Below are 26,995 nucleotides of genomic sequence, written 5' to 3' on the forward strand. Positions count from 1 at the left end.
GAGACCCCACCACACTCATGGGACCATGGAGTCCTCCCAGTTTCTCCCAGCTCCACAGGGCAGGCACTGCCTCAGCTCTGGAGTCTCTCCTGAATCCAGAGACCTTGAGGACTGGATTCAGTTCCTTCCACCATCAAAGGTTATTCCAGCATCTGCAAGTTGCTGGAGGTTGTGCTGAAGAAGAAGAGATGTGCTGAAGGACAAGAGACATGCTGGTCCATTCTCTTTATTCCCAAAACCAAGTCGTGCGCCCCCAGCCAGGTCACTCCCAACCAACTCTCCCTGCTGCAGTTCTGACTCCTGCAGCCTCATGATCCAAGGATGGACTTGGCCCTGTATTGAGGCAGGCAATAAAAGCACTGAGCACAGATAACACCAAACACCACTGGAATTGAGCTCACAGGCTGCCCTCAGCACAGCCTCTCCCATGCCAGAGTGGCTGCTTTGGGTCCCCATCCGAGGTTTCCCAGTGCTGCAGCTCCTGGCTCAGCTCTGGTTTGGAGAGTCCTGTCCTGTGAACCCCTGGGGACCCTCAGCCAGACATGGAGCTCAGGTCCAAGGGAAGTGCTGGGCTGGGATCTGCACTGTGGAGATGTTTTGCTCCAGGGACCTGTGGGAGAGTGAGACCGGAGCCCATGTGGGCACACAGAGGGCTGCAGGACCAGGCTGCAGTGTCCCAGAGCCTTCCAAAGGCCTGGGGACCCAGTGCTGGGGAAACACCCTCACTGGGGACCCCACAGCAGACAGGACAAACCACCCCTCATGCTCACAGGCCCCACACTGCACTGGGGGTCCCAGGGTTGCTCTTTTTGGGTCAGGGAAGGCTCAAGCCTGAGGAATCTGCTCACCTTGGTGCCCTGTGCAGCCATCAGTGCCACTGCCTTGGTCCTGGCATTCTGTGCCTGGGGGAAGAGGATGAGACCCATGAGAGCTCCGGTGCCCCTGGTGCTGCCCCTCTGACGGGCAGCCATGGCTCTGAAGGAGAAACTGAGCTTCCCTCTGCTCCTCTGGAGAGGATCTCCCAGAGAGCAGGGGGCACAGGCAACCTTTGGGATCAGTGTGTGGACTCTGCTGGCTCCTGCTGTGGGATGAGGCAGGATCAGCTGAGATCCTGCCCTGCTCAGCCAGGAATGCCTCAGCCAAGGGCACCTGGCTGCCAAGCTCCCAGGGATGAACCTCCCCTGGCAGTGCCAGCTGGCAGGAGCAGCCTTGCCCTTGCCCTTGGCTGTGCCCAGGTCTGGAGCACTGAGACAATTCCAGGCTGGGAATATTTGGCTGTGTAACAGTTCTCTGCATTATCTTCCTGTTGCAGGCAGCAAAACTCCTCCCCTGGCTTTCACCACACACTTCCACAGCAAAGGCTGACAGTGCAGGGATGATGCCAAGGGAAACAGCACTGGGATGGATGAGGAGGTGACAGGGATGAGGGGGCTCTGTGGTGTCACACACCAGGAGCAGCATCTCCACAAGCCCAAGGCATGGAGTAGAGAAAGTGTGGCAATCCTGATGTTTGGAGACTTGGCAAAGATGAGTGTTTCGAGGAAGGGCAAGGAGATCTGCTCATCTCAGCACCTCCCATTCCCCACAGCTGCTGCTTCCCTGCCCTTTCCACCTTCTCCATGGATCAGCTGCCAAGCACCCTGACACGCTGATGTTTGCTGGTTTCTGCCAGAGCACAACGAAACACTTTGGAAGGACACCTGGATATTTTTTTGGCAGCTGAAAGGAGGTTAAGTAACCCACTAGAATTTGATAATGTCACTAGAATAATTAGGAATATAATCTTGGTAGCAGCCCAAGGCTGGGGCTGTTTGCTTCCACTCACACTGTGAATGGAAGCTGGGGAGGTGCAAGCAGCTCCCTGCCCCATCTGAGGGAGCTCCCAAGGGAGCACCAGAGGGACAGAGAGAAGGGAATAAACTCAGCCTTTCCCAGAGAGAGACAGGAGGAGGAACAACCATTTCTCCCTGGATTGGCAAATGTTGAAAAGCTCAAGCCCAGCCAAGCTCTGGGCACACCATCAGCACAGTGGCAGGACCTGGGTGAGCAACCACAGCTGGGCTGGTGTTAATCTGCTCCTCTTGGAAGGGAGTGCCAGCTTCCAAAATCACTGTTTCCCAGGATATGAACTCTGTTGCAGCCATATGAACCCAGCCCTTTTCCTCCAAACCACTGGACTCCAGGAATGCCAAATGTCTGACGTGATCAGGAGAGCCAGGACACTTGGAGGCCACAATCCCCACCCTGGGGCAGGTGCAGCAGAGCAGCTTCAGCACAGATGTCTCACCTGCAGCTGTGGCAGAGGACGTGCAGTCCCTCTGGAATGGGAACCTGGAAAGCCCCACTGGATGCCCATATTTTCCATCTTGCAGCAAAGCCCGGGGGCCATCCCCACCAGGCTGCTGGGGAGAGTGACCAGGGGGGCTGTGGGCACAGGGGCTGCCCCAGGCCGTGCCCAGGTGCTGTAACTCCTGCCCAGGAGAGGCCCTCGCCCGGCCCAGGTGCTGGAATGTCGCAGGAACAGCTTTGTGGGGGGGAGCTTCTCAAACACACGGAATCCTTCTTTAACAGCAAAATCCCAAGCCAGATCAGCCACAAACTCTGCGTCCTTGGGGCTGCTGTCACCTGGAGCTGGCCTCCCTGGGGACAAGAGAACAGGACACTTGTTTGGAAAAGCCTCTGTTAGGTAGTCATATCCCAAAGAGCATCACCTGCCCTCCTCTGGGCCAGCCCAGCAGGACTCAGGGAAACTCCTCTCAAAGGGACGTGAAAATAACATCAGATTTAATTCTGATAAAGGCTCCAAGGCCACACCTGGTGTGTGCAGACAAACAGCACTGAGAGCTCTCAGCACCTCCCTGTGAGTCCCTTGGCAAAGGCTGGTGCTGAGCTGGAAGGTCTGAGAGCTCCATCTGTAGGACACAGCTCTGGGCTCCCAACTTTGGCCTCTGCTCAGTTCTCCCAGGAAAGGAAAGACCCCTCAGCACAAACAGCAGGCAGGAACAGGCCTGTGCTGGAGCAGGGAGACAGCTCTGTGCCCCTGGCTGTGCCCTGTGCAGGGCACAGCTGCCCTGGTGGGCTCCTCACCTGCCAGGGAGCCACGGTGACGTCCCTGCAGCATCACAGCCAGGCGGAAAAAGGCAAAGGCCAGGTAGAAATTCCAGTTCTCTGGGTGCTCCACTCCCCTGTGGCCACAGTACATCTGGGAATACTCCTCTGCTGTGGGAATCCCCAGGTGCCCCAAGTCACACTTCCTCAAGCCTGGAAGATGGGAAGAGGTACCAGGGAGTCAGCTGCCAGAGCAGCTCAGAGCTCCCATGGGATGGTGTGAGCCTTGTGGCACAGCCAGACACCTGCACCCTCCAGGACCTGCACAGCTGCTGGGCTGGCTCCGGATGGAACTCTGGGGTTTGGCACCAGCCCCTGCCCCTAAGTGCACATGGGGCAGTTCTCCTGGTTAGGGTGAAACTGTGACTGACAGAGATCTCTCCTAAATGATGGAACCTCTCTGCTTGACCCTGTTTTTTATTTTTTAACAAGTGTATAACTTAGTGCACAAACCAGTCCTGATCTGCTTCACAATTTTCCCACCCAGAAGAGTTGCCCAGCTTCCCAGCTGGAGTGAGAGGGAAAATAATGCAAACCCAGAGCCCTTTCCAGCTGCACTGAGCCCCACTGCCAGCTGAGCTGCTTGGGCAGGAGCTGATCTGTTCTGAGCTCTGGTTCCTCTGCGTGTGCCAAAGGTGACTGTGCCCCTCTGTACCTCTGCGAGCACCAAAGTGGGCTGGCAGGAAGAAGCTCATACAGTTATTCGCCAGATCACACAGGGGATCTCCTAGAGTAGCAAACTTCCAGCCCAGCACAGCAAGGACTTCTGGCCTGTCTGGATGAAAGACCAGGTGGTCCATCCTGTATCAGAGGGAAAAAGAGATCAGGAAAGTCTCCAGAGGAAGGAAAAATCCCAGTGCTCAGCAGTAGTAGGTGCTTTCAGTGCTCTTCACTCTCTTCAAAAATTGCAGAGTCCTTTGGAAGGCAGCACAAAGTGAAACATTAATTTCTGCAAGCAGAGGATGGAGGTTACTCAATATTGAACTCCCTGGTTAATAATGGACTACACTGGGCTTTGGAGAATGAAACCAAGCTAGTCAGAGCCTCAGATCAGGGCTGATTCTTGAGTATTACAGGAAGAGCTGATGATCCTCCAGTGTCAGACCAGCATTTGCAGCTGCTGGATGAAGAATCTCAATCTCGTTCCCTGGGGAAGCTGACCCTGACCCAAAACCCAGGTTTTGGGCTGCTCTGAAGCTGCTGCCCCAGCCCAATCAGCACCTTTTGGAGTTTGGGGGTAATTTTACCCTGGTTTCCAGCCTGCAATGTGCTCCAGGGCAGTACCTGAAATCACCATGCACCACTGTTGTCTTCTGGGATTCAGGAAAATGCAGAGGCAGCCACTGGATGAGCCTCTCCATCGCTGGGATCACCTGAGTTTCCACAGCTCGATACTGCTTTGTCCAGGTCTCAACCTGCTGCTGGATATAATTTCCTGGAACAGAGGAACACAGGCTCCCAGGGAAAGGCACAAAGAGGCTTCAAAAGGGACCCAGAAAAAGTCAAACAGCCAAGCAGATCTCAGTCCAGAACCCTGATTTAAGCTCCAATATTTTAATTGCAATTTCCAGGGGTCTCATACTTTCTTAACTGGGCACTGGATTTAATAATCACGTGGAAAGAATCCAATCCTGGACAAAAATGTAACTTCTCCACCAGCTCCAGGAAGCTGAGCTGTCTCTGCAGAGGGACTGGAGGGGATGCTTGGGGAGGTTTGGTCAGAGATGGCAGCAAAGAAATTAGACCTGTACCCACAGTGGAGAGAGATGGCAACAAACATGACTCTGGAAGGTAGGAGAACTTTGGGAACTCACAGGAAACATGGATTGGAAGAGCTCTTCACACCCTCCCACCACACCTGGGGATTCAGACTCTGGACTGCTCATCCTCACTATCCCACCTACCCCCAGTTTGGTCCACCCTGCTTATCCCTTGAAATGCTGACACCCAACGAGAAGAAAGGATCCAGAGGCTGCTCTCACCGTGCTCCCCGAGGTCCTGCAGCTTGGCTGCTCCCAGGTCCAGGCTGTGGATCCTGGCCAGGACGTTTGCCATGGCCCCGTACCAGGCCCCGCGCCGGCGCGGCGGCACCGCGGGCAGGGACACGGCGCGGTGGATGTGGCCAGCACAGTGCTCCAGCAGGAAGAAAGGAGTGCCAAGGATGCTGGGGAAGCAAACTGGGATGTGTGGGGCTGAGGTCAATCCTGCTGCTACCCCCCAGATCTCACCTGCACCTTGAACGTGCCCCCCAGGCCTCACCTGCACGGGCAGGTGAAGAGCAGCCCAAGCAGCACCTGGTGCTCACTGGAGCCCAGCCCAGGCTGCCTGTGCCCGTGGCTGTGGCATGCTCAGCCCTGGCCCCTCCAGCCCCAGGAGGCTGAGCTTGGAGCCAGGCTCCAGCAGCAGCTGCTCCCCTGCTCCCTGCAGTGCCTGTGAGCTGGGCTGTGGGGCTGCTCACAAACACCAGGAGCAATGGGCACACAGCGAGCTGCAGTGCAGACACTGAGTCCTGCAGCCAGCAGAGATCTGAGCAGGCTGCAGGCCTGAGGGCTGTCCTGTCACAGATCTGCTGCTGTCACTGCTGTCTGAGGTCTGGCAGTTGGAAAAATTCTTTCTTTATTGCAAACCTGAGCACTCTGAGTCAGCAGGAAGCCCTACAATATTGCTTTATAAGTGCTTTTCAAAGAGAGCTTTTGGATTAATTGCTAAAATGGGACATACCTAAACCAAACCAAATAGAAGTGATTATGTTCTTTGAACTTCTAGAGGCTCCTCCAGCCCCACACTGCACAAATATTCATTAGATCAGAGCACTTTGTGAACTCTGGTTCCTTCTTTCTTCATCTTTGGGGGAATCTGGCTGCAGTTGCCAAGCACAGAGTGAAAGCTGAGGGGCAGGATTACCTTCTGTCCTCACAGAGAGCAAGCACAGGGGGCACAGGAACACCAGCCTCAGCCAGAGTCTTCAGGACCCTGCCAGGGAGGGACAGAGGTGCAAGGAATCAGTCCTGGAACTGCTGTGTTGGAGGCAGACACACTACATCACTGTGCTCAGCTTTAAATATACTAAAATCATGTGGCTGGGGGAGGTGAAAGGAGCACACCCACATCTTCCCATGGCCCAGAGCCCCCAGACCTATCCCACACCCTGGAAAACAAGGGGAGGTCATAAATGATCCTCCCCACGTGTCCTGCTCCTCTGGCACAGCAAGACCCCTCTCACCTGTATTCCCTTAGGACAGAAGGGCCTGAGGGGCCATCGGGAGGCTCCTCCTCCTTCTTCAGCACCAGCAAACGACCTCCAAACTTCACCAAATAGCTCCGGGTGGACTCTCCGTGGTCAAACTGCCGTAACTGCAGTGGGGCTGGGAGGTGGGAGCAGAGGGTCAGCACTTCTCCAGGCTTTCCATCCCCTTCCTGCACCTGGGGCTGAGATCTCACTCTGTGTCCCAAACCTCTGGGGAACATGGCAGTAGCTCACAGCTGCCTCACAGGACAGGAATATTCCTGGCATCTCTTTGGCAACTTGAGCTCAACCCCTCCCTAAATGAGGAAGTCCTAAAATGTTGTTTCTTATTTCTAGGAAAGTGAAAGATCACTGAAACTGCAGGAGATTATGAACCTTTCCTTAATATTATTTTTCAGTCCCTATGCCATAGGAAAAAGCCAATAGCCCCAGAATATCCAGGTTTTCTGATGGAAGGGCCAAAGCCACTGCAATACCTGTTGGGTGGGCACCAAGAACATCCTCAAGGTACTTTTGCAGACGATCCTTTGGGATTTCCATGCCTGGTCTCACTGAACAAGTATAAGGAACAAACCCTTGCAAAGGAAATCCCAGATGGGTTTCCAGCTCTTTGAGTGCTGCTGCTGGATCATCAACCTGAAACCAGGAGGGAGAGAGTAACACTGGGTGACAGCTAGAAGACAAAATTTCCTGGGAAAGAGAGAGCCCTGCCTGGTTGGGATCCATTTATCTGTGAGTCCATCAGCACTGATCCACTGACACACAGGAATTCATGGTCATTCCCTGCCAACACAGAGCTCCCCACCTTTACTCTGCCCTGGAGAGACCTATGATGGTGGCACAGGCACTGTGAGCTTGGGCTGGGATAAGAGCTGGAATTCCCTGTGTGCAGTCCAAGGGAGTGGAGGTCACTATTCCCACCAGTCCCTCTTGTCCTTTCCCCAAAAGCCCTGTGCTCAGTGACCCCAAAGCCCTGTCAGTCCCCAGCTGACTCATCCATGAGGCCTCAGAGTTTCTGGGAATTCATTAACTGGGGCTCATTTTCTGCTGTGGTTTTCTCAGCCATAGGGATGGTGCTGTTTCTCCAATAGGGAACAGAGGAACAGGAATGAGGAGAGACTTCCCTGAGGTTACACAGGGTTTGGAGCCATGAATGAAACAGCCCAGAGCAGATTTTTCCAGTGATCCATGCTTTAACCCCACCACATCCTACAGGGACAAGCAAGGCTGGAACGAAAGGCTTGGCAAGAGTCAGCCACTGCCACTTGGAAATCCTGAGCTGTTCAAACCAAACAGCTTCTGGACCCAAAATCCACCCCCAAATCCCACCCTGGCTGTGTCACTTTGTACCTTCACTGTTTTCATGCCAAGCTGGGCTGCCACCTTCAGGTTTTGGCTGCTGCTGTCCAGCAGGATGGATTCCTGGGGCTGGACACCCAGGCGCTCCAAGCACAGCTTGTAGATCCCAGGATTTGGCCTGGGCACCCCTTCCTGATGTGATTCAACCATCTACAGCAACAACAGATGGAATATGCATGAGCCTGCTGTGACCACAAACATCTGGGCAGTGCTGGAAATGGAGATGGGAGGGTGGGAAAGAGACTGGTCTAATTAACATGAGAAATAAAGGATGTGGAGCAGGGTAGGCCGTGGTTCCAGGGACTGTGTGCATGCCAACTGCTTTGGCCGTGGCTCCTCAGCTCAAATCAGCCAAACAGGATCAGCCAGTCCTTGGATGGAAGATATCCAATGAGATGTCCCAATGTGGGAGACCAAGCTGGTCCCAGACCAGTTGTTCAGTGCTGTCCAAGGAAGCCTTGGATGGCAGCACCTTCCAAAGGCTCAGGAAAAGCAGCATCCTGACCACTGCATCTACCACCACCCCAAAGCCACCTCCACAGCAGCTGTGTTGACCATAACCAACCACCTAAAATCTGGATCAAAAAAGCATTGACTCAGTGTCTGAACATTCCCACTGCCCTCACAACCACGAACAACCCAAGCAGCCATTCCCCTGCTCTGTAGCACTCCAGGAACAGCAATGAATCCATTGGATGGCTATAAAACCAACATTAATGGAAATCAACAGTTATTTTTCCCCCACTAATTGCTGTGCAGGGCTGTTGTTCCTGTTCCAGGAGCAGCACTCACTGGAGAGGCCATGGGTATTGGAGCCTTGAGGTTCATGTGTCATCTAATCTGCTAATCTGTGTCATCTCTGCAAAGGTGAAGTGTTCTGGGAAAGGAGACTCTGCTGGGAGAGGAACATCTGCTCCTCATCTCACACAGGTCAGCATGTTGGGGTAGTGGTTTTTTGTAGCACAGGGGATGCATGAACTCTTTGAAGAGTCCTTAGTCTTTTAAAGCTCATTTTTGTTTGTTTGTTTTAAAGCAGGCAGGGCACTGAATAATAACATTTCTAGTCTGGTGTTCAAGCTTCCAAGTCCTCTGTCTCCATCGCTGCCTGTGCCTGTTACACAGAGACTCGTGGTTGTGTGGGCACTTTGCAGTGGATCTGCAAATGTCACTCAGCCCCTCTCCCAGTACCTACAAGGAATTGTGTCAGGAAATGTTTTCCCAGGCTGATGTCAACCAAGCTGTGCTGCTGCTCATCTGCTACCTGCACTTAAAGAATTTCAGTTGCTGCTTTCACAGGTGGAGGAGCAGAGCCCCATTTGGGATCCATCCAGACTTACCACATCAAAGTGCTGCTGGTCCAGGGGCAGGAACCTCTCTCCATCCCCCAGGCACAAGCTGTGGCTCAGCAAAGCTGTTTTAAGCCCTTCTGCCCTGATACACTGAGCTGCTTCTGCCATTATGGGGAGCTGTTTTCTCATCTCCTTTCGGATTAAATCCCAGAGAAAGGAGTGCACTGGAACACGGACATTTGCCTGAGAAACAGAGAAACGCCAAGAGTGATAATGGGACAGAAATGGGGTGAAAATAAGAGTGGCTGGGTGGGTAGGTTATCTGATCATCTTATCTTGTTGTCCTACTGCCTCTGGCAGCAGAGGGCAGGCAGGGAATCTCTCAGCTAAATTGCTTTGCCCAAATAAACAAATGTTCTCACATTCCTAATTCTGCAGCAGAGATAAAGGGCTGATTTTGGGAAAGAGAAATCACTGGGACTGTGCCTGCCATGGGATCAAGGCAGGTTAGAGACAGACACTGACAGCTCAGCAGGCAGGAAAGGAATCTGCACCTGAATCTGAGATGTTTAAAAAGGACTTTATTCTGGTAGGAAATGAAGGCAAATTCATCTGCCTGCCCTGCCCAGGCACCAGGATAATGGTGAAAATCTGCCCTGCTCTGACAGCAGTGCTTCCTAGATGGAAAATCCAGACCCTTCAACCAAAGAATTTCTTTTTAAAGCTCCTCTTTCCTCACTGGACCTGTTTCCATGCAGTCAGGAAGCACAGGGAGAGCAGGGGGGAATTGGCTTACAATCTCAAAGCACTGCTGTCCCAATTCCTGCAGGAACTCCACAGCTGTCAGCTCTCCTCTGGAATACTGCAGAGAGAGGCTGCTCTCCCCTCCAGACAGTGCAGCTTGCTGGATGGTGCCGGCTGGAATGCAGCTCCGGGCCTCCCAGTCTGCATGGAGAACAGCAGGGAAGCCAGGAAAAAGCATCAGCAGACTGGGAAATCAGCTGGGAGTCCCTCCGAGGTCCACACAGGGCCCAGCACTGTGAGAATGATGTGCTGCACTGGGGTGATTGACACAGCACAGAGCAAAGGGTCTGGGCATTCCAGGAACTGCAGCACCTCAGCCCTGTTTTCAGTGTGGAGGATTCCTAAAGCTGCTGGAGGACTGCACCAGCCTTGGGTGGTATCAGGGGGTGGCACTACAGGACAGTTTTGTTACCAGGGGGGTGCAGGGTGGTCACTGTTACTTCTGTGCCTTTTGATAGCACAACAGGTGCCACCATCACAAGTTCTTGGGTGTCTCACCAGAGCCAGAGACAGCTGAAAGAGGCACCTGAAATTTATCTTCCCTCCAAGCACAGGAACAACGGGAGTTCTGGTGACCAGGGACCAGACCAAGAGAACAACTGGAGCTGTGCCAGGGCTCAGTTAGGCTGAAATATCAGGAAAGGTTCTTCCCCCAAAGGGTGTTGGGCACTGCCCAGGCTCCCCAGGGAATGGGCACGGCCTCAAGGCTGCCAGAGCTCCAGGAGAATTTGGGCACTGCTCTCAGGGACAGGGTAAGGATTGTTGGGGTGTCTGTGCAGGGCCAGGAATGGATGATGATCCCTGTGGGTGCCTCCCAGCTCAGGACATTCTGTGATTGTGTGGGATCAGGAATGGGAATACACACCTGTGGCTGTCCTGTGAGGGGCTGGGAGCAACACCCCGCTCTCCTCAAAGACCACGGCTTTATAAGAGAAGCCTCTGGAGTGCTGCTGGATCAGCGGGAGCCACCGGATCCCAGCACACAGAAGGTTCTGGGCACGGGCAGCGCTGCTCAGGGACATGCTGGGAACCACGGAGGGGCCAGGGGAACTCACACCTCAACCAGAGACAAGCTGGAGCACAACTGCAGAGCTACGGGGGAAATGTTTATTTATGCACACAGAATCATGAAATTATGTTGGAGAAAATCTCCAAGATCATCCAACCCCATGAATCCACCAAAGCCTAGGGCCAAGGGCCACCTGGGCTCTGAATACTTCCAGGGATGGTGGCTCCACCCTGGGCAGCCGCTCAAGTGTCCCAGCCAAACCAGGGACCCCCAAATGGGGTTTTACACAGGATCCACACCCCTTCAAGTGCTGGGGATAATGGGATCGCTCATCACTAATACAAACTAATTGCTGCTCATAATCAGTGACTGCAGCCATGTGAGGGTCACCTCTGCGCCCAGGGAACAAGGGACATAACAAGGTGAAACGGCCTCAAGGTGTGTCAGGGGCGGTTCAGGTTGGACAGCAAGAGAAATTCCGTCATGGAAAGGGTGGTCAGGGATTGGAACTGCCCAGGGACGTTTGGAGTCTCCATTCCTGGAGATGTCCAGGGAAGGCCTGGACATGGCACTGGGTGCTCTGTGTTGTTGACAAGGTGGGAATGGGTCAGCGGCTAGACTTGATGACCCCGGGTCTCTGCCCTCAGAGACTGTGGATCCCTCACACCTCCCGGCCCGATGACCCCGGGGGTCTCTCCCCTCAGGGATCCCTCACGCCTCCCGGCCCGCCCGCAGCGGGCAAGGCTCCCACTCTCGCGAGAACGTACCCCGAACTCTCGCGAGAAGCAGCGACCGCCCCTCGCAGCCCCCCGCGCGCTGCCGCCGCAGCCGCCGCCGACTGCTACGTCACCGCGCCGTGACGTCACGGGGTCAGAGGGGAAAGGTGCGGCAGGCGGAAGCGGCGCCCGTCCCGGTCCCGGTCGGCGGCGGCGGCCCCGCGGAGCCCATGAGCGTGTCCCTGGTCGTGATCCGGCTGGAGCTGGCCGGGACCTCCCCGCTGCCCGCGGGCTTCTCCTACAGCGCGGCCGGTGGGTTCCCCCCGCCGGGAGCACGGGCGGGGCGCGGGGCAGCGCGGCCGGGCCCGCTCCGCACCGCGCAGCTGCCGGCGGGGGCCGTCCCGGGGCTGCCGGTCCCGCGGCTCCGCGCACGGCGCCCCGTCCCAACGCCTGCTTTGTCCCCGCAGCTCCGGACATGGCTGCGGAGAGCACCGCCGCCGTGCCCGCCTGCCTGGAGGGGAAGGGCCCCGGGGAGCGGGCGGCCATCCTGCACCAGCACCTGGGCCGCAGGGAGATGACCGATGTGATCATCGAGACCATCCAGCCGCGGGCAGGTACCGGCAGCGGGCACCGGCGGCGGTTTGGGCTCTCCTGGCGGCCCCGTGGTGGGGAGAGCGTCCCGGTGCTGTCACCGGCCAGGCAGGACCGGGGGCTCCCGGGCGGTGCGGGGTTTGCGGGGCCGGAGTGGGGCTGCGGTTTGGGGAACGAGCAGAGAAGCTCAGGAATGCGGGGGCAGAGCTGGAGATTCCCGGTGGGCACTGCCCGCTGACCTCATCCCAGTCCACACCTTCCTCCCGAGGGCAGCCCCGAGCTCTGGGACAGGGACAGGACCCAGGGGACCGCTGGGGCTGTGCCAGGGGTTAGGGTGGAGATCAGGGAAAGGTTCTCTCCAGAGGGTGCTGGGCACGGCCCCGAGGCTGCCAGAGCTCCAGGAGAGTTTGGACAAAGCTCCCAAGCTGGGACTGCTGGGGTGTCTGTGCAGGGCCAGGGGCGGCCCTGGGTGGTCCTGGTGGTCCCTTCCCCTCAGTAAAGGAGAAACTTTGCCTTGTGAAAGATGAAGCAGAAGCTGCCGTGGAGGGAAGAAAATCCTCGGAGGCTGCATCAGCTGAGGACAAAACTAAACAGGAGGATCAAAGCAAGGAGTGTGAGGCTGCTCCAGACTCTCCTTCCAAGCAGCTCCCAGACCAGATTTCCTTCTTCAGTGGGAACCCCTCAGTTGAAATCGTTCATGGAATTATGCACCTGTACAAAACAAAGTAAGAATTCCTCATCCATGGCAGCTCAGGTGGGAATGGCAGGGTGAGTTGGCCAACCTTGGGACTGTGGCTCCTGAGTGGGGACAAACAGGAAGGGTGACTGGCTCCTGGGAATTCAGAGAGTGACTGGTGTTAATGGTGGAGCCTGGGGCTGTGGGTGGCACCTGTGACAGTTGTGTGTGACACTGAGGGCATGTGAGAGTGTAAGACAAACACAGATTAAAAAAAAATTATATATATTTGAAAGCAGCTTTCCAAGGGATCCCACAATTAAATAGTGATCTCAGGGGTCTTGGTGACAGGCCTGGGAGCTGTGTGAGGCAGGGGAAATGTTTATTTATGGAGGTCTCATCCTGTATTCCAGGAGTTCCAATTCCACACCGCTCCCCTATAATTGTGTGGGAACTCCCATTTCAGGTCTTCCTGAAAGAAAGGAGACCAGGAGCCAGCAGATGGGCATTGGCAATAGTACCAAACATTGCTCAGCTAGTTGTTCTAGGAATAGTGCTGAACATCTGGGCCTTGCCAACTTCAGCTATTTTTATGGAAAAACAGGTGTCAAACTATTCCTGACAATCCCACTGTTCCTGGAGCTCTCAGGTTCATCCTTGGCTAAAGGATGCCTGTTTGTGGTCACTCCTGATGACAAAAGAGGGTTAAAGTCTGACAGCAGAGTTGCTGTGGCTGTGTGTCCAGCTGTGTCCCTGCTGTGTCCCCAGCAAGATGACGTCCCTGAAGGAGGACGTGCGGCGCAGTGCCATGCTCTGCATCCTCACTGTCCCCGCCACCATGACCAGCCACGACCTCATGAAGTTTGTGGCCTCCTTCTATGATGTGATTGAGCACATGAAGATCATCAGAGACTCCACCCCAAACCAGTACATGGTGCTCATCAAGTTCAGCTCCCAGGTAAGATGCTTCCAGCATTGCTTGGCTGCAGGAATGTCACACCAGGTCACTGATCTGGAGGCTTGGGTGGCTTCACTGGGCAGCCCTGAGCCAGGGTTGTACTTACCCATGGAGAAACAGCCCTGTCTTCCTTCCCAGAGAATTCCTGAGGCTGGTGAGGTTAGTCCCACACCTGGAAGCAGTGGATGCCATGTTCTGGCTGTCCTGTTCTTTTGGCAGGATATTTTTCAAAAATTAATCCATTTGCAGAGTTCTCTGCAATCTCTCAGCTTGTTCAGAGTCTTGTGCTGTGCTGAACAGAAAAGACACAGCCAGGGGAGCTCCCCTCGTTTTAAGAAAGACTTTTCCTGCTTTTCTGAGGAGCCGAGTGATTTCCACTGCCAGTGTGGAAAGGAGAGAGAGCCCTCTGGTCTGAGAGCCTGGGGGTGAATTGGTACCCAGATAACACAGTTTGCTCCTTCAGGCCCCTTGGACTGGGCACCTTTAAATTCCCCCCCTCATTCTTGTGTGGACCCTTTCACTTGGACATTCTCTTCTCCTGGCTGCACATTATTTGTTGTGGGGTTCAGGGAGAGGTTTCCCCCAGCTGTGAATTCTACCTGAGAGATTTCCCCAAGCCCTTTGTGCAGATGGAGGATTTGTGTGAGTTTTGTGCTAATTGCAGTGGTTACAAAGATGGTTTTATATCTCTTGTTGCATTAAATTACTCAGGCAGCTATTTAGTGCTAACCAGCCTTGCAGCAAATCCCTAAACCTTTGCTCAGTTCACCCTGAAATTCCTGTTTCTCAGGCACTTCCCTGAAGCTCTGTTGACCCCAATTGTTGTGCCTGCAGGGAGCAAAACAAATCTCCAGGTTCTTTATGCTCCTGCCTGGAATCACCAGGAGAGTGAGAATGTGGCATTCAGCTGATTGGTGGTTGTGGAGAAAGGGTTTGGGGAGCTCCTGAGGGAAAAGAGATGATGAATTTGGCAGGGTTGGGGTCAGTTCTGCCTCTTTTGTCCTGGAAGGTGCCTGGGCTGTGAGTGGTGAGTGGATTCTCTCCCACAGTTAAGCTGTTGCTCCAGTCCCTGACAGCAGCCTCTTACATTTTTGCAGAGACCAGATTTGCTTTGCAAATGCCCTGAAATTGCCAACAAAGGGTAAAGCAGGTGCTGAAGGGGAATCCCCAGCTCCTGCTGAATGCTGCAATGTCAGCGTGGTGTCACTGCCCTGAACTTCACTTGTGTCTTCCAGAGCTGATGCCAAAGCTGGCACCAAAATGCAGTGCCTGGAGCTGGCTGAGCCCCCCTCTGGTGTTCCAGGGAAGAAGGGAGGATATGGGAGGTTTCTCCTCTTCTCCCTTGGGTGGATTTTCCTGTTTGTAACCCATTTCCCCTGCTCTGTGCCCAGGCTGATGCAGACAGTTTCTACATGGCCTGCAATGGCCGGCAGTTCAACTCCATCGAGGAGGACGTTTGCCAGCTCGTCTATGTGGAAAGGGCTGAAGTCTTCAAGTCAGAAGATGTAAGTTTGGTTTGGTTTGGTCTTTCTCTGCATTTCAGAAGGTTTTAACAGGATTTTTTAAAGAATAAGCAGCAAAAATGCCTTAATACATCATCCCCCCCTCCATTTCCCATTCCAGTGGTCCTTGGAAGAGTTTGTGTGCTGACTCCATGGACTTTGTGACTCAGCTGTGACCTAAACCTGCCTTGGGTTGTAATTTAGGGAATCCACAGAGCACAGTGGGACTGGTTGCAGGTGCAGCCCCTTCACAAGCCCTGGCTATGGCCCTTTGAATGCTGGGGATCACTTTATCTTTGCAATACATTCCCAACCACTGTGTGGCCTCACAGTGTTCCTGTGTCACAGTTTTGACCCCTGGTGCCAGCAGTGATGGGAAGCTGGAGTTGATGGCTGGTGCTGGGAAGGTGCTGAGCAGTTTCTGTGTGTTTGCTGCTTGCAGGGGGCCAGCCTGCCCGTGATGGACCTGACAGAGCTGCCCAAGTGCACCGTGTGCCTGGAGAGGATGGATGAGTCTGTGAATGGGATCCTCACCACGCTGTGCAACCACAGCTTTCACAGCCAGTGCCTGCAGCGCTGGGAGGACACCACGTGAGTGCCTGAGCTTTGATTCCACCTCTGAGGCCCTGCTTGGAGTGCTGGGGGTTGTGCTGACAAAGCTGGGCAGCTTTTCCTGCCGAGGGTTAGGGTGTCTGAAAGCACAAAGCCCAGAGCTCCAGGCACTCTGCAGCTGCCAAAGGCATCCCAAGGAGCATGGTCACTGATCACTGTGGGGGCAGGAATTACTGCATGTCCTAATGCTCAGTTTTCCATTAAGGGGTTCCCAGAGAAAAATCTCCCTGCCAAAAGTAATTGAACAATGATTCCCTGGGAGAATTGTAGAGGAGTGCTGATTATCTGAAAATTACTCCAGGAGAGAAGTGCTGGGCTAAAATGGCCTGGCTGCACACGCAGCTCTGCTTCACTCAGCCTTGGCAGCTCAGCCAGGCCCTTCCCTGGCATTGCAGATGGATCTGCTCCTGCCTGGAGCTCAGGGGCCTTGTGGGAAGCCCTGCAACCTTCTCTCCTACCTGGATGTTGGGAGGGGAGGAAGAGGAGGTGAGGAAGAGCAGGTGTGCAGGGGCACACTGGGGAAGGGAAGGCAGGGGAAGAAGGGATGATGACAAGATGGCTCAGTAGATCAGGCAGGGGAGGCTCCTGTTGTTCCAGGTGAGTGATGGGAAGTCGTGTCCCTGGTACAGGGAAACCCTCCATGGCACTGGGCAGGCTGGGGGGGGTTAGACCTGTGTCTCTCTTTAAAGCAGCTGTCCTTGCTGCCACTGACCCTTTCCTCTTGGTGCTCCCAGCTTCCCAAATCCTGTGGAGTGGGATTTTGGTGTGCCTGGAGCCCCCAATGCTGCTGTCAGCTGGGTGTGTTTGCCATTCCTCTGGACACTTTGCTGGTTTGCTGCACCTCAGGCAGGCACAGACACTGCAGCAGGAGGCTGCAGATCCTCCCTGTGGCTGCTCCATCCCTGCTATCCCAGTTCCTGGATTCTCTGATGGAATGTGAGGGAGATTGGAGCTCTCTGTGATCAATCACTCCTAAGGCAGAGTAACAACTCAGTGAGATTAATCAGATTTGGAGCTGGGCAGGATGAAGGGATGCTTTGCTCCATAAATCCAAGCCACTGGAAATTTGGGGCAGTGGAGCATAGCTATTGCAGGAGCAAGATCCCAAATAGCCCTTAAATATGGAATGTACAATTGAAGCAGAGCTTATGCTCCCAGTCTAAAGAAATGATAAAGGAAAACCTCTGTTCTCCTTGCTTAGGCACCACAGAGGCTGCAGTGCCTGAATTTGAGTAGGAACTGACTGCAGCCCAGTTGTCTCTTCCCTGGAAGATTTCTTGGGCTTACCCAGCAGCTAATGAAAAATACATTAACAGTCCTGGCAGGCTCAGTTATCCCATTCCTGAGCTGAGCTGCTGCTGCTCCAGGGCTGGACACAGCTTCCATGTGGTCTGGGGTGTTCTGTCTTTGTGGCAGCACCGAGGGAGTTCCAAGAGAGGTGAAAGATCTGGATCTTCCTGCTACTGATGCTTTTAGGGTACAGTTATGGGATGTTCTTCCTGGGAAAGCTGAGATTGAATCCTTGGGGTTGGGGTGGGATTGAAGCATCTCCTCAGGGCTGTTTTAAGGACTGAGGGGTGTCTGCAGAGTGTCACTTGGCTGTCCCCAGCAGTGTGTAGTTCCAGTGCCCTTCCTTGGTGTGTAGCTTCTGTGTAAACCCCTTGGACTGCACCAAAGCCAGATCCAGCTGCAATGGCTTTGGGAGATCTGTTCTTTGTTCTGTCACCAGCTTAAAACCAGGAACTTTGTGTGGAATTAATTCAGGTGGGGTGAATGTGAGCTCATGGGTGATACAGGGAACCTCTGCTGCACGAGGCATTTCCCTGGAGCTCTCTGGCTCTCTTTTCAATGACTGGAATGTGAAGATGATGTTCCCTGTGTCTCATAATGTTCTTGTTGCCCTCCAGGTGCCCTGTGTGCAGGTACTGCCAGACTCCAGAGCCCGTGGAAGAGAACAAGTGTTTTGAGTGTGGAGTTCAAGAAGTAAGTAGGTGGGTGGAAGGTGAGATCTGGCCTAGATCTGAGTGCACAGCTGCTTGGGTTGCTTTGGGGCTTATTCTCAGGCTGATTTTGGGCTGGTTTTACCAGCCAGTGGGGTATCAGCTTTCCTTTTGAGTTGCATCAGTGCTGGGAAGGGATGTCACCTCACAGGTTTCCTGTTCTGACGAATCTCTGCAGTTCTTAGATCAGGGTGACAGCAGGGAGCTAAACCAGCCTGATGGTGGTGGCCCTTCCAGTCTGTGCCCTCCAGAGCTTGCTGAGATCCCTCATTCCTTAGCCAAGGCCACTCTCCCACCTGGGTAGGATTTATCCAGCCCCTGCAGGGGTTTAACTGCCTTTGATGGGCTGGGCCCCCTTCTCCTTGGCCTTCCAGGGGGGGAGCAGGAAAGCAAACACTGAAGGAGTGGGGGGTGGCTCAGGCTGTCTCGGGGTGCTGCTGCTCCCCAGAGCTGCCCCCCAGAGCTGCCCTGTGTGTTGCAGAACCTGTGGATCTGTCTGATCTGCGGGCACATCGGCTGCGGGCGCTACGTGAGCCGCCACGCCTACAAGCACTTTGAGGAGACGCAGCACACGTACGCCATGCAGCTCACCAACCACCGCGTCTGGGACTACGCCGGCGGTGAGCCCGGGCACCCCGAGGGGCTGGGCAGGGAGGAGGTTGTGTCTGGGCTAATCCCTGCCTTTGGGGTCCAGCCATCTCTGCTCCAGCAGCAGCTTCCTGGGCTGGAGGAGGGAGAAGGTGACTCTGTCACAAAGTCCAGCGTCCCTGGAATGTTTGTTACTCCTTTTCCATCATACCCCATAAGGTGTTTTTTCCAAGTACCCCATAAGGTGGCTGGGAGGAATCTGCTAAAGAGCGAATGTGTGTGGTGTTGGCTTTGTGCCTCGCTGAGGGGCAGGGTCTGGGTGGTTTAATTGTGCTCCATGATTGGGGTTCCTCAGATCTGAGTGCCCATGGTTGGATTTTCTCTCCCCAGACAATTATGTCCATCGGCTGGTGGCAAGCAAGACTGATGGCAAGCTAGTTCAGTATGAGTGTGAGGGGGATATGTGCCAGGAGGAGAAAATTGATGCCTTACAATTAGAGGTAAATATTTTCACTTGTTGGACTCTGCATTGTGGAAGTGTTTCCAACCCCCCCACAACCACAGTTCAATCCCATCAGCTGAGGCAGCAGATCTGCTCCCAGCCTGGAATTGTCTCCAGGCAGGAACAGGATGGGTTTACTGCCTTTTTTTTTTTTTTTTTTTTTTTAAGCCTCTCCCTGGCTCTGCAGAGCCAATGCAGAGCAGTGTGAGCTGGCTGCAGTGTCGTCCTCTGGTCACTGGTGATTGAAGCAGAGCTGCTTGTGCTGCTGCAAACAGGGGGCACTGGAGGGAGAAGTGGGTCTGGGTCACTCCCCAGACCCTTCCTAGTGGATCTGTGGCTTGGGTTCAGAGCCATGATCTGCGTGGCACTGTCAGTTTGGGTGTTTTAGCTCCCAAACTGAACGAGGATGCAGGAATCCACAGCTGTGCGCTCACCTTGGCGAGCACAGAGAGCTGAGAGTCTGATGCCAGCCCTGTTCTGTTCCCTTCCCTTGAACAGATAATGATTTATTTATTTTTTGTACCTGTTGCCCAGCTTCTCCTAACTAAAGGAGAGGAGCTTGAAATGCCTGCTTCACTGAGCAGCCACTGCAGCACGATTTCAGCCGCATTAGACACGAGGGTTTGTGAGGAGGAACAGCCCACAGAGACCAGACTGGAGCAGCTTGTTGCTCACATAAATATTTGGTTGCTTTTCAGTGAATTTTCTGAATAACACTTAGATGCTAAAGCGGCTAATTTTAACCCTTTTTTTTCTGTGAGGTGGTTGCTTAAAGCATTTAAGATCTCTCTGTCTAATGAGATGGAAATATTTCAAGAGAGAATGAATTTGGCAGTGTTTAGGCACTCAGAAATTACTGAGAGTGATCAAGGCTCTGTGCATGTTTAATTCTCTAGTGAATGCCTAATTTGATGCTTATTAGCCTGATGAAAAGGAGTAATCACCTTTTTCAACCTTCTCATGACTCATTTGCAGAACCAAAAGGGAAAAGATGGGATGTAAGGCATAAATCCTTGTTCAGATACCAAAATGACATTGGAATGGGTCATACATGTTGGAGAAGAGTAATTGGGAAGTAGTAATTGGGAGTAATTGGTTACAGAGAGCTGAGGGTGCTTTCCCAGGAATCTCCTTATAGGAAAACTGGATATGTGCATTGATCCTACTGCACTGGAGTTTGGTTTGTAGATGGGAACTCTTCCCTTCAGCCTCTGGAATCTCAGACTCTCAGGACAGGGATGGGTGGTGCTTCATTTTCCTGTAGACATTTATTGCTATTCCATGAAAAATCTGTCTCCTTAAACAATTCTTGGTTTGATACTTTCACTTGATCCTTATTGCGCTCTAAAGCCTTTCCTTAATTTCAGAAAAACCCAAGAATTATTTGATTGGGAATTTAACTGGTGAAAGCCATTAGCTATATCTGCAGCTGGGTTGTGTGTCCAGAACCTCCTGATTTCATCTGTTAAATTGATGAAATGGATTGTGGATTGGAGCCTTAGGGCTCCTTGAGCAGCAGGGCCACCCTGACTGCGCTGTGTCTGTGTTTGCAGTATTCCTATTTGCTGACGAGCCAGCTGGAGTCCCAGAGGATCTATTGGGAAAACAAGATTGTCCGGATCGAGAAGGACACGGCTGAAGAGGTGAGCTCTGCCCTGGGCTCTGGGAAGCTCCTGGCCCAGTTCAGTGGGACAGGAAGGAGCTGCTGGATCTCTGGCTGAGCCTGGGCGCCGCCTGCCGCAGCCTCGCGCAGCTTGCTCCGCTCCCAGCTGGGAAAATTGGCTCCAAGATGGATCTGTCCCTTATCTGGCTGCTCCCAGGGAGCAATTTGCTGCTCAGTGGTGCAGAAGCAGGTAGATTGCCACAAAGATTGCAGCTTGATTTAAATGTGCTGCTGGGGAAATGCAGCAGTGGTGGAAGGCAGCGTGGTGCTGCAGGATCCCGGAGCCATCCGTCTCTCCGACACGGATCTCCAGGGAATATTGGTGGAGCAGAGACAATATGACTTTAATTTGCTAGGCTGCAGAAGGTGGAACTGTCTCTCTGCTCCAAATGCATATTGATTTGCCCTTTCTTTTTGATCCCTTCTCTCTCCTCATCACCCTTTGGGAAAAGTTCAGAGTCTCCTCCTATAAAGCATCCTGCAGGCAGGACTGCTTCAAAATGTCACCAGGAAAAATCCAGGGAGGATATTCTACTGCTTTTTCTCTCTACATATATCCTTTCAACCAGGTTTAAAGTGAGTCAGGATTTAGAATTAAGTCCTTAACTTTCTTCAGGACTTCTAATTAACCATTTAAGTGTCTGCAATTAAGTAAAAATAGAAATTGTGACTGTTGAAAGGGTGGTCATTGACCTTGTCCTAAAGAACAGTCCCAGGAATCTTATGGAGAGCCTTATAAAAGGAAAATATGTATCAAAAATGATCTTGCAAGTGGCCAGGAGACACAATCCTCAAAGCAGCTTCAGAATGAAACCACTCTGATCCCTGCTCCAAACATGATTTCACATTTAAAGATCCAAATAATTTTATCCATGGCACTTGCTCCATGTAAGTCTTGTCTGGATCAGTGCCACCATGCAGTGTATTCCATTATCAGTGCTCAGGCTGCTTCCCCAAATTAACCATCAGCAGCACCAACATTCCCTGATTAGGACTGGAAGGCTTCAAACCTGCCCTGCATCCATGAGTGCTGACACTGGCATTAGTGCAGGCTGCTCCTCCAGGAAAGCATTTTCCATTAAACTCCTGCCTCATTGCCTGTGAGCGTGCTGGAGGCACCAACAGAAGGCAAACAAGAATTCCTGACTCTAAATTTCCTGTAAGTCTCATGCTGGAGGTTTGACACCTGGAGAAGGAGAGCTTGGCTTTCTCCAGGAGCAGCAGCTGGAATGGGGCAGCAGAGGGAAGAGGAAGGCCATGGCCAGGGGATGTTTGTGTTTGGGAGATATTGGTGTCAGTGGGTCAGTGCTGAGTCAGCTTCTGTTCATCTTCACACTCATCCTCTGAGGTTTAGTTTCAAATGAGCAAAAACCCGGCCTTGAGGTGGAAATCTGAGTTTGCTGATGGATCCAGAACCACAAGAGAGTGGCCAAAGGAATGCTGGATGCAGGCAGGAAGAAGTTAAGGAGCTGCTGCAGCTTTTGGCAGTGCCTGGCACGGATCTGCAGCCTGAGTTGCTGTTCTGTGGGAGCAGCTTCCGCGGCAACGTGGCTCCTTGGGAGTCTGGGATCCAAGGGTAACACGGGGGGTCCTCACCAGAACAAAGCCATGGCTCCAAGCTTTCCTTACCTGGGGAGAGGAATTGGTCAAAGTCTGGAAGCAGCTCTGGAAAACCAAGTGTCCTGACAAAAGGGCAGCAGACTTTGAGCTGTTGGAAATGCCCCTGTGTTTGTTTTTACAGATTAACAACATGAAGACCAAATTTAAAGAGACCATTGAGAAGTGTGACAGTCTGGAACAGCGGCTCAATGACTTGCTCAAAGAAAAGCAGTCAGTGGAGAGGAAGTGGGTACCACTGCCAGGTTTAGTTCCATGCAGCCATTAAAACACCGTGCACTGACATCCAAAAAGGAAAAAAAACCTCCTGCTATTCCTGGGTTTTGAGCTGTTTAAGCTGCAATACTGAGAACATGGCTTGCTTTATAAAAAGCTCTGGTTTCTGTAGGTGTTCACAAATGGGAAGTGTCTGAGTGAGCCCAGCTTTGGGGCCATGAGCTCCCTTTCCACACTCTGCATGTTTAGCATTCAGGGATCCTTCCTGCTCTGAGGGAGATGCCAGCCTGTTCTGCCCTTGGTGGGTGCATCCAGAGGGATGAAAGGCAGCTCAGCAGGGGCATCACCCAGCACAGAGGAAAACACAGATCTTGGGAAGTGCCTGGAGGAAAGATGTCAAGCCTGGGAATTGTGATCCATGCAATCCTTGGGTGGGACTGTGTCCCTGTTCCTCCCAGCCCAGGGCCTGTCCAGCAGTCCTGGCTGGAGCAGGGAGCACAGGCACTGAGCCCCATGCAGCTCACCTTCCTGAGTGGGAAACAGGCAGAGGAGAGTGCCGGCAAACTGCCAGGGCAGAAGCAGAGTTGGTGGGAGCAGGCAGCCCTGTCTGTGAATCACAAGGCTGATGCTCTTGTGGGAGCATCTTCTTTCCCAGTGAAGTGGTATTTGGAGTGTGGCAGGAGGCCCCTGACTGCTCTCAGTTCTCTCAGGGTCCCTTGTAATCTCTGTGCCCTTTTTGGCACCCATTCCAAAAGCTGCAGGTGTGTGTCCAAGGTCAGTTCCATCTCCTAGGCACACCCTGCCTGTTGTCTGTGCTGTTGGCTTTTGGCATGAGATGGAATTGCCTGACCTGGGGGGATTTCAGAGTCTTCTCGTATTGCCCCCCCTCGCCCATCTTTGCTGGAAAACCAAATTCCAGGTGGAGTTGGTGGGCTGAAGGTCAGTTATGCAGTGAGAAGACCGAGGTGATGTTTGGTCTGGGTGGGCAGTGCTGCTGTCCTGACTCCTGCTTCTCTCTGCAAGGTGTTCCCAGCTGAACAACAAAGTGGCAAAGCTCTCCAACGAGCTGAAGGAGGAGCAGGAACTGAACAAGTGCTTGCGAGCAAACCAGGCCTTGCTGCAGAACAAACTGAAGGAGGAGGAGAGGGTGCTGAAGGAAACCTGTGAGCAGAAGGACCTGCAGATCTCTGAGATCCAGGAGCAGCTGAGGGATGTCATGTTCTACCTGGAGACACAACAGAAAATCAACCACCTCCCAGCTGAGACCCGCCAGGAGATTCAGGAAGGACAGATCAACATTGCAGTGGCATCTTCTGCCAGCTCCTCCACAGCAGGCACAGGCAAACCTTCCTCCAGGAGAGGCCGTGGCAAGAGAGGGAAGTGAGAACAGGAATTCTCTGCTCCCACCCTGAAACTGGCCGTGCCAGCAGCAGGCCAGGCTCACCTCGGGACTCGGGCTGGGACCACCCAGCTCCCTAAAGCTCAGCTAGAAATTGTCTCCAGAGCTGCTCATAAAACTGGCTGCAAGTCAGTGGAGGTGTCTGTGGTATTTAAAAGCATTTCACTGCACTATTTAGCTGTTTTTAGGCAGATCTTGGTGACCATTTTGCCTTCCCTCCTTTTCAGAGCCCCTCCTGTCATGCATTTGACTTTCTTGGAGAGTGTTTTGGGGTGGGGGGGTGTGGGGTGTGTTCATATCCAACATCCCATTCCCTGTGGGGATGCTGTAGAGTAGGCTCAGCCCGGTGTGTAAGGCTTCTCCAGTTCTTCTCCTGGATTAAAAGTATTCTCAATTAAGAAGTTATTTAATAAAAGAGTGTAAATTAGGTTATATACATCTCCTTTTTGTATGTGCAGTCCTGACACTGCAGGACTGCCTGTGCAGGAGTAGAACTGTAGTTTGGGAAGAAAAAGGAGTGAGGTGTGGAAAATAAACCATCTTAGTGGTGTAAGAAACCAGGCAAGTCCTGAAGGCCAGTGGTCTGGGAATTTAAAGGCTTTAAGGGACTTTCCTCTGATCTCTCCTAATTTTAAAGGTTTTTGAGAGGCCGGTGCTTGCTGTGGGGCAGAAAGGGTGGAAGTTTTGTGTTCTGGATGCTGCTTAATGTGGTTATTTTATAGGTATTTCTACAAATTAAGTGGAGTCATCTGTGAGTTGGGGAACACATTCCCAGTGTTCCAGCACTCCTGGAGCGGGATGTGTGTGTGTCCCCTGCCTGAGCTGCTCTGGCAGTGTTGGTGTGAGCTCCAGAGCTGTTCTCCTCAGAGCCAGGTGAGGAGAGGGACAAGCACAGCCTTTTCCAGGCTCTTCCCACATTCCCAGAGCTGCCCCGGCACCGGGTCCTCACCAGGAGCTGCAGCTCTTGCTTCAGTTCCTGTGCTCACCAAAACGTGGCACTATCCACAACCTCAGCTGGCAGAGCTCCTGTGTGACTTGCCCCAAAGGGACACAGGTTCTGGAAGGGAATTGTGTGCACAAATCTGCTTTGGTTTGGGTTTTCTGTTGGTTTTCACTTAGAATCTAAGGCTCAGTGCTCTGGGGTGAGGAGTTTTCCCCTGGAGAAGCGACTGTCCTGGTTGCTGTTGTGCTCAGAATCAGAGCATTTAAAGGCTGATCTTTTGTTAAAAATGGCAGGGGAGTCCCCAGTTGTCCTTCCAGGCCACAGGATGATCCTGATCCTTGTTGAACAATCATGACCTTAGTTTGGAACACTGAAACAGCTCTGGCTGAGCGGGTTCTGCCTGGAACACAGGCCTGAAACAGCAAGTCCTTTATTGCTAGAAGCTGTTCTTTTTTTGGCCCATTGAAAGGGACAAGTCCCAGTCCCTGGAATGACCCTGGGAAGGTGGGTGGGTCTCATCCACTTCCTGCCTGCATGGACAGAGAGAGTTGAACTTCCTCATTGGAATTACAGGGCTGGTAGTGCACTCTGGGCATCCCCTGCTTGGGTTTGGAGATCTGCCCCCACCACCTGGAACTTGGACCTTTTCTGACTTTGGAGCAGGAATGTACACTCACTTTTCCAGTGTGTGGATTGTACTACCAGGCCTCTGCCTTCTGTAAATGACCCTGAGGACCTCGAGATGTACAGCACGGCTTGCTCTCCTAGAGAAACTATTTTATTTAAGATATATTTTTACACCATTAAGATCCTCTGACCTTTTGCTGAAGGCTTGCTTTGTGTAGAACACTAAAGATGCTGTACTGTATCTTGGAATTCATTTTCAAAAAATGTGATGGAAAATTAAACCAGCGTGCAGTTCTTTCTGTGTGTTTGTTCCACTGAAGGGGAGGGAGGAGGTTATTTTGGAAGTCTGATTGTTTTTAACTCAAAGGCAAAGCTGTCCAAATGAGCTCTTGGCCTTCTTTGGGCTGGGGAAGTTGGGCTCAGCTGAGCTGATAGGAGCAGATAATCTGGGCAGTTATCTCTGGGCAGCTTGTGCAGAAAAAGCAAGAATTGTAGAAGGCTTTGTGTTAAGCCAAATAACTCTCGGTCCTTGAGTCTCTTCCAGCTTCTCCTTAAACCATCCTAGGTGAGCAGAGACCCTGCAGTGTCTGTCTGGGTGTTTATTCACTGCTGCAGATCATTGGGCTCCTTTGCTTGGAAGACTTCCCACAAGGAACTGGGGCTTGTGGTGAAGGGAAAGGTCCCAGCTCAGGCTGGTCTGTGACTTTTCCTTACCCTTCATGTGGACCCAAAAGTGCCTGGGAAAAGCTTTGGCACTGGGACCTCAGCCTGTGGTCAAGTTTTGACATCAGCAAGTGGAGCAGCAGGTCAGTCCTGGCTGTGACTCACTGTCCCCACAGCAGGAGGCTGCAGCAGCGTGAAACTCTCCAGCACTGGACAGCTGAGATTGGCCGAGCTCCTGCTGCGGTTACAACCCTTGAAATAGACATTTTAATTTGGAAAGCCTGAAAGGAACACACCTTTCCCCAGCTGAACACAGGGGTTTGCTGGCTGTGCTGGGTGGTTTCCCAGGGAGCTGTAGGACACAGCCACGTGGGCTCTGTGGAATAACAGAGAGATGTTCCTGCAGGAGCAAGAAATGAGGGACCTGCTCTCCTCAAAGCACTGCTGGTGGCCAGCACGTGCTGGAACTTCCCTAGATCCTGCTGTTCCCTCTGGAAAAGGTCCCTGCATCTCCTCCTGGCAGGGAGGGAGTGGGAGACCGAAGTGATTCTGTGAGCAGGGGCAGGATGGTGACCTGGAGCCTCTGCTGTCACCGCCGTGGGGACAGCAGACAGCTGCCAGGAGAGGAGGTGTGCAGGGCTGCAGCAGAGGCTGTGCCATTGCAGGGCCAGGGAGAAGCCCAGCTGGAGCAGGGCCCCAGCCAGCAGAGCTTGGCAGAGGCTGGAGGGTGCTGAGGTGATTCACTCCAGCAGCTGCTCCCGAGTGAGCACAGGGAGAGGTGGCTCCACGGGCGGAGGGCAAAGGCAGGGACAGAGGGCTCTGCTCCCCTGCTTGGGAGGGAAGTTTTGGGCAGCTGGGGGTGAGCTGGGGGCCAGGGCTGGACTGTCACTGCTCCATGACAGGAAT

The 26,995-nt window shown here is 53.1% G+C and overlaps 2 protein-coding genes across 5 annotated transcripts; one reads left to right on the forward strand and one right to left on the reverse strand.

Moving 5' to 3' along the window:
* Nucleotides 1–210: 210 nt before the first annotated feature.
* Nucleotides 211–11,688, reverse strand: ACAD10 (acyl-CoA dehydrogenase family member 10). Of its 3 annotated transcripts, none has more exons than XM_059863961.1 (15): nucleotides 11,584–11,688; nucleotides 10,673–10,899; nucleotides 9,800–9,948; nucleotides 9,052–9,246; nucleotides 7,706–7,864; nucleotides 6,832–6,991; nucleotides 6,332–6,473; nucleotides 6,013–6,081; nucleotides 5,091–5,272; nucleotides 4,393–4,543; nucleotides 3,764–3,909; nucleotides 3,088–3,261; nucleotides 2,288–2,640; nucleotides 849–902; nucleotides 211–610 (listed from the first exon to the last, which is right to left on the reverse strand). In XM_059863961.1, exons 2-15 carry the CDS (start codon nucleotides 10,827–10,829, stop codon nucleotides 533–535), a joined length of 2,169 nt encoding a protein of 722 aa, XP_059719944.1. In that variant the 5' UTR covers nucleotides 10,830–10,899; nucleotides 11,584–11,688; the 3' UTR covers nucleotides 211–532. The 3 variants fall into 3 exon arrangements, with proteins under 3 accessions (XP_059719944.1, XP_059719943.1, XP_059719945.1); XM_059863960.1 differs by having other exon boundaries at nucleotides 849–975; XM_059863962.1 differs by lacking the exons at nucleotides 9,800–9,948; nucleotides 11,584–11,688 and having other exon boundaries at nucleotides 849–975; nucleotides 10,673–10,811.
* On the forward strand, nucleotides 11,683–25,721 carry BRAP (BRCA1 associated protein). Of its 2 annotated transcripts, XM_059863964.1 has the most exons (12): nucleotides 11,683–11,844; nucleotides 12,000–12,146; nucleotides 12,647–12,848; nucleotides 13,568–13,757; nucleotides 15,149–15,262; nucleotides 15,702–15,850; nucleotides 17,779–17,854; nucleotides 18,353–18,491; nucleotides 18,850–18,959; nucleotides 20,515–20,604; nucleotides 22,366–22,469; nucleotides 23,481–25,721. In XM_059863964.1, exons 1-12 carry the CDS (start codon nucleotides 11,763–11,765, stop codon nucleotides 23,839–23,841), a joined length of 1,764 nt encoding a protein of 587 aa, XP_059719947.1. In that variant the 5' UTR covers nucleotides 11,683–11,762; the 3' UTR covers nucleotides 23,842–25,721. The 2 variants fall into 2 exon arrangements, with proteins under 2 accessions (XP_059719947.1, XP_059719948.1); XM_059863965.1 differs by lacking the exon at nucleotides 22,366–22,469 and having other exon boundaries at nucleotides 23,481–23,757.
* Nucleotides 25,722–26,995: the final 1,274 nt, after the last annotated feature.

This window comes from Haemorhous mexicanus, chromosome 19 (genome assembly GCF_027477595.1).
Source record: "Haemorhous mexicanus isolate bHaeMex1 chromosome 19, bHaeMex1.pri, whole genome shotgun sequence".
Lineage (NCBI taxonomy): Eukaryota > Metazoa > Chordata > Aves > Passeriformes > Fringillidae > Haemorhous > Haemorhous mexicanus.

What these genes read in the sequence shown, in the direction of transcription:
- ACAD10 (XM_059863960.1), bottom strand. Translation starts at nt 10,829, where the DNA reads ATGTCCCTGAGCAGCGCTGCCCGTGCCCAGAACCTTCTGTGTGCTGGG. An exon ending in GACAGCAGTGCTTTGAGATT is followed by an intron (nt 9,247 to 9,799) that starts GTAAGCCAATTC and finishes TCTGTTTCTCAG; the next exon opens with GCAAATGTCCGTGTTCCAGT. An exon ending in TCTGTCCTAAGGGAATACAG is followed by an intron (nt 6,082 to 6,331) that starts GTGAGAGGGGTC and finishes CCTCCCTGGCAG; the next exon opens with GGTCCTGAAGACTCTGGCTG.
- BRAP (XM_059863964.1), top strand. Translation starts at nt 11,763, where the DNA reads ATGAGCGTGTCCCTGGTCGTGATCCGGCTGGAGCTGGCCGGGACCTCC. An exon ending in CAGCGCTGGGAGGACACCAC is followed by an intron (nt 15,851 to 17,778) that starts GTGAGTGCCTGA and finishes GTTGCCCTCCAG; the next exon opens with GTGCCCTGTGTGCAGGTACT. An exon ending in AGAAGGACACGGCTGAAGAG is followed by an intron (nt 20,605 to 22,365) that starts GTGAGCTCTGCC and finishes TTGTTTTTACAG; the next exon opens with ATTAACAACATGAAGACCAA.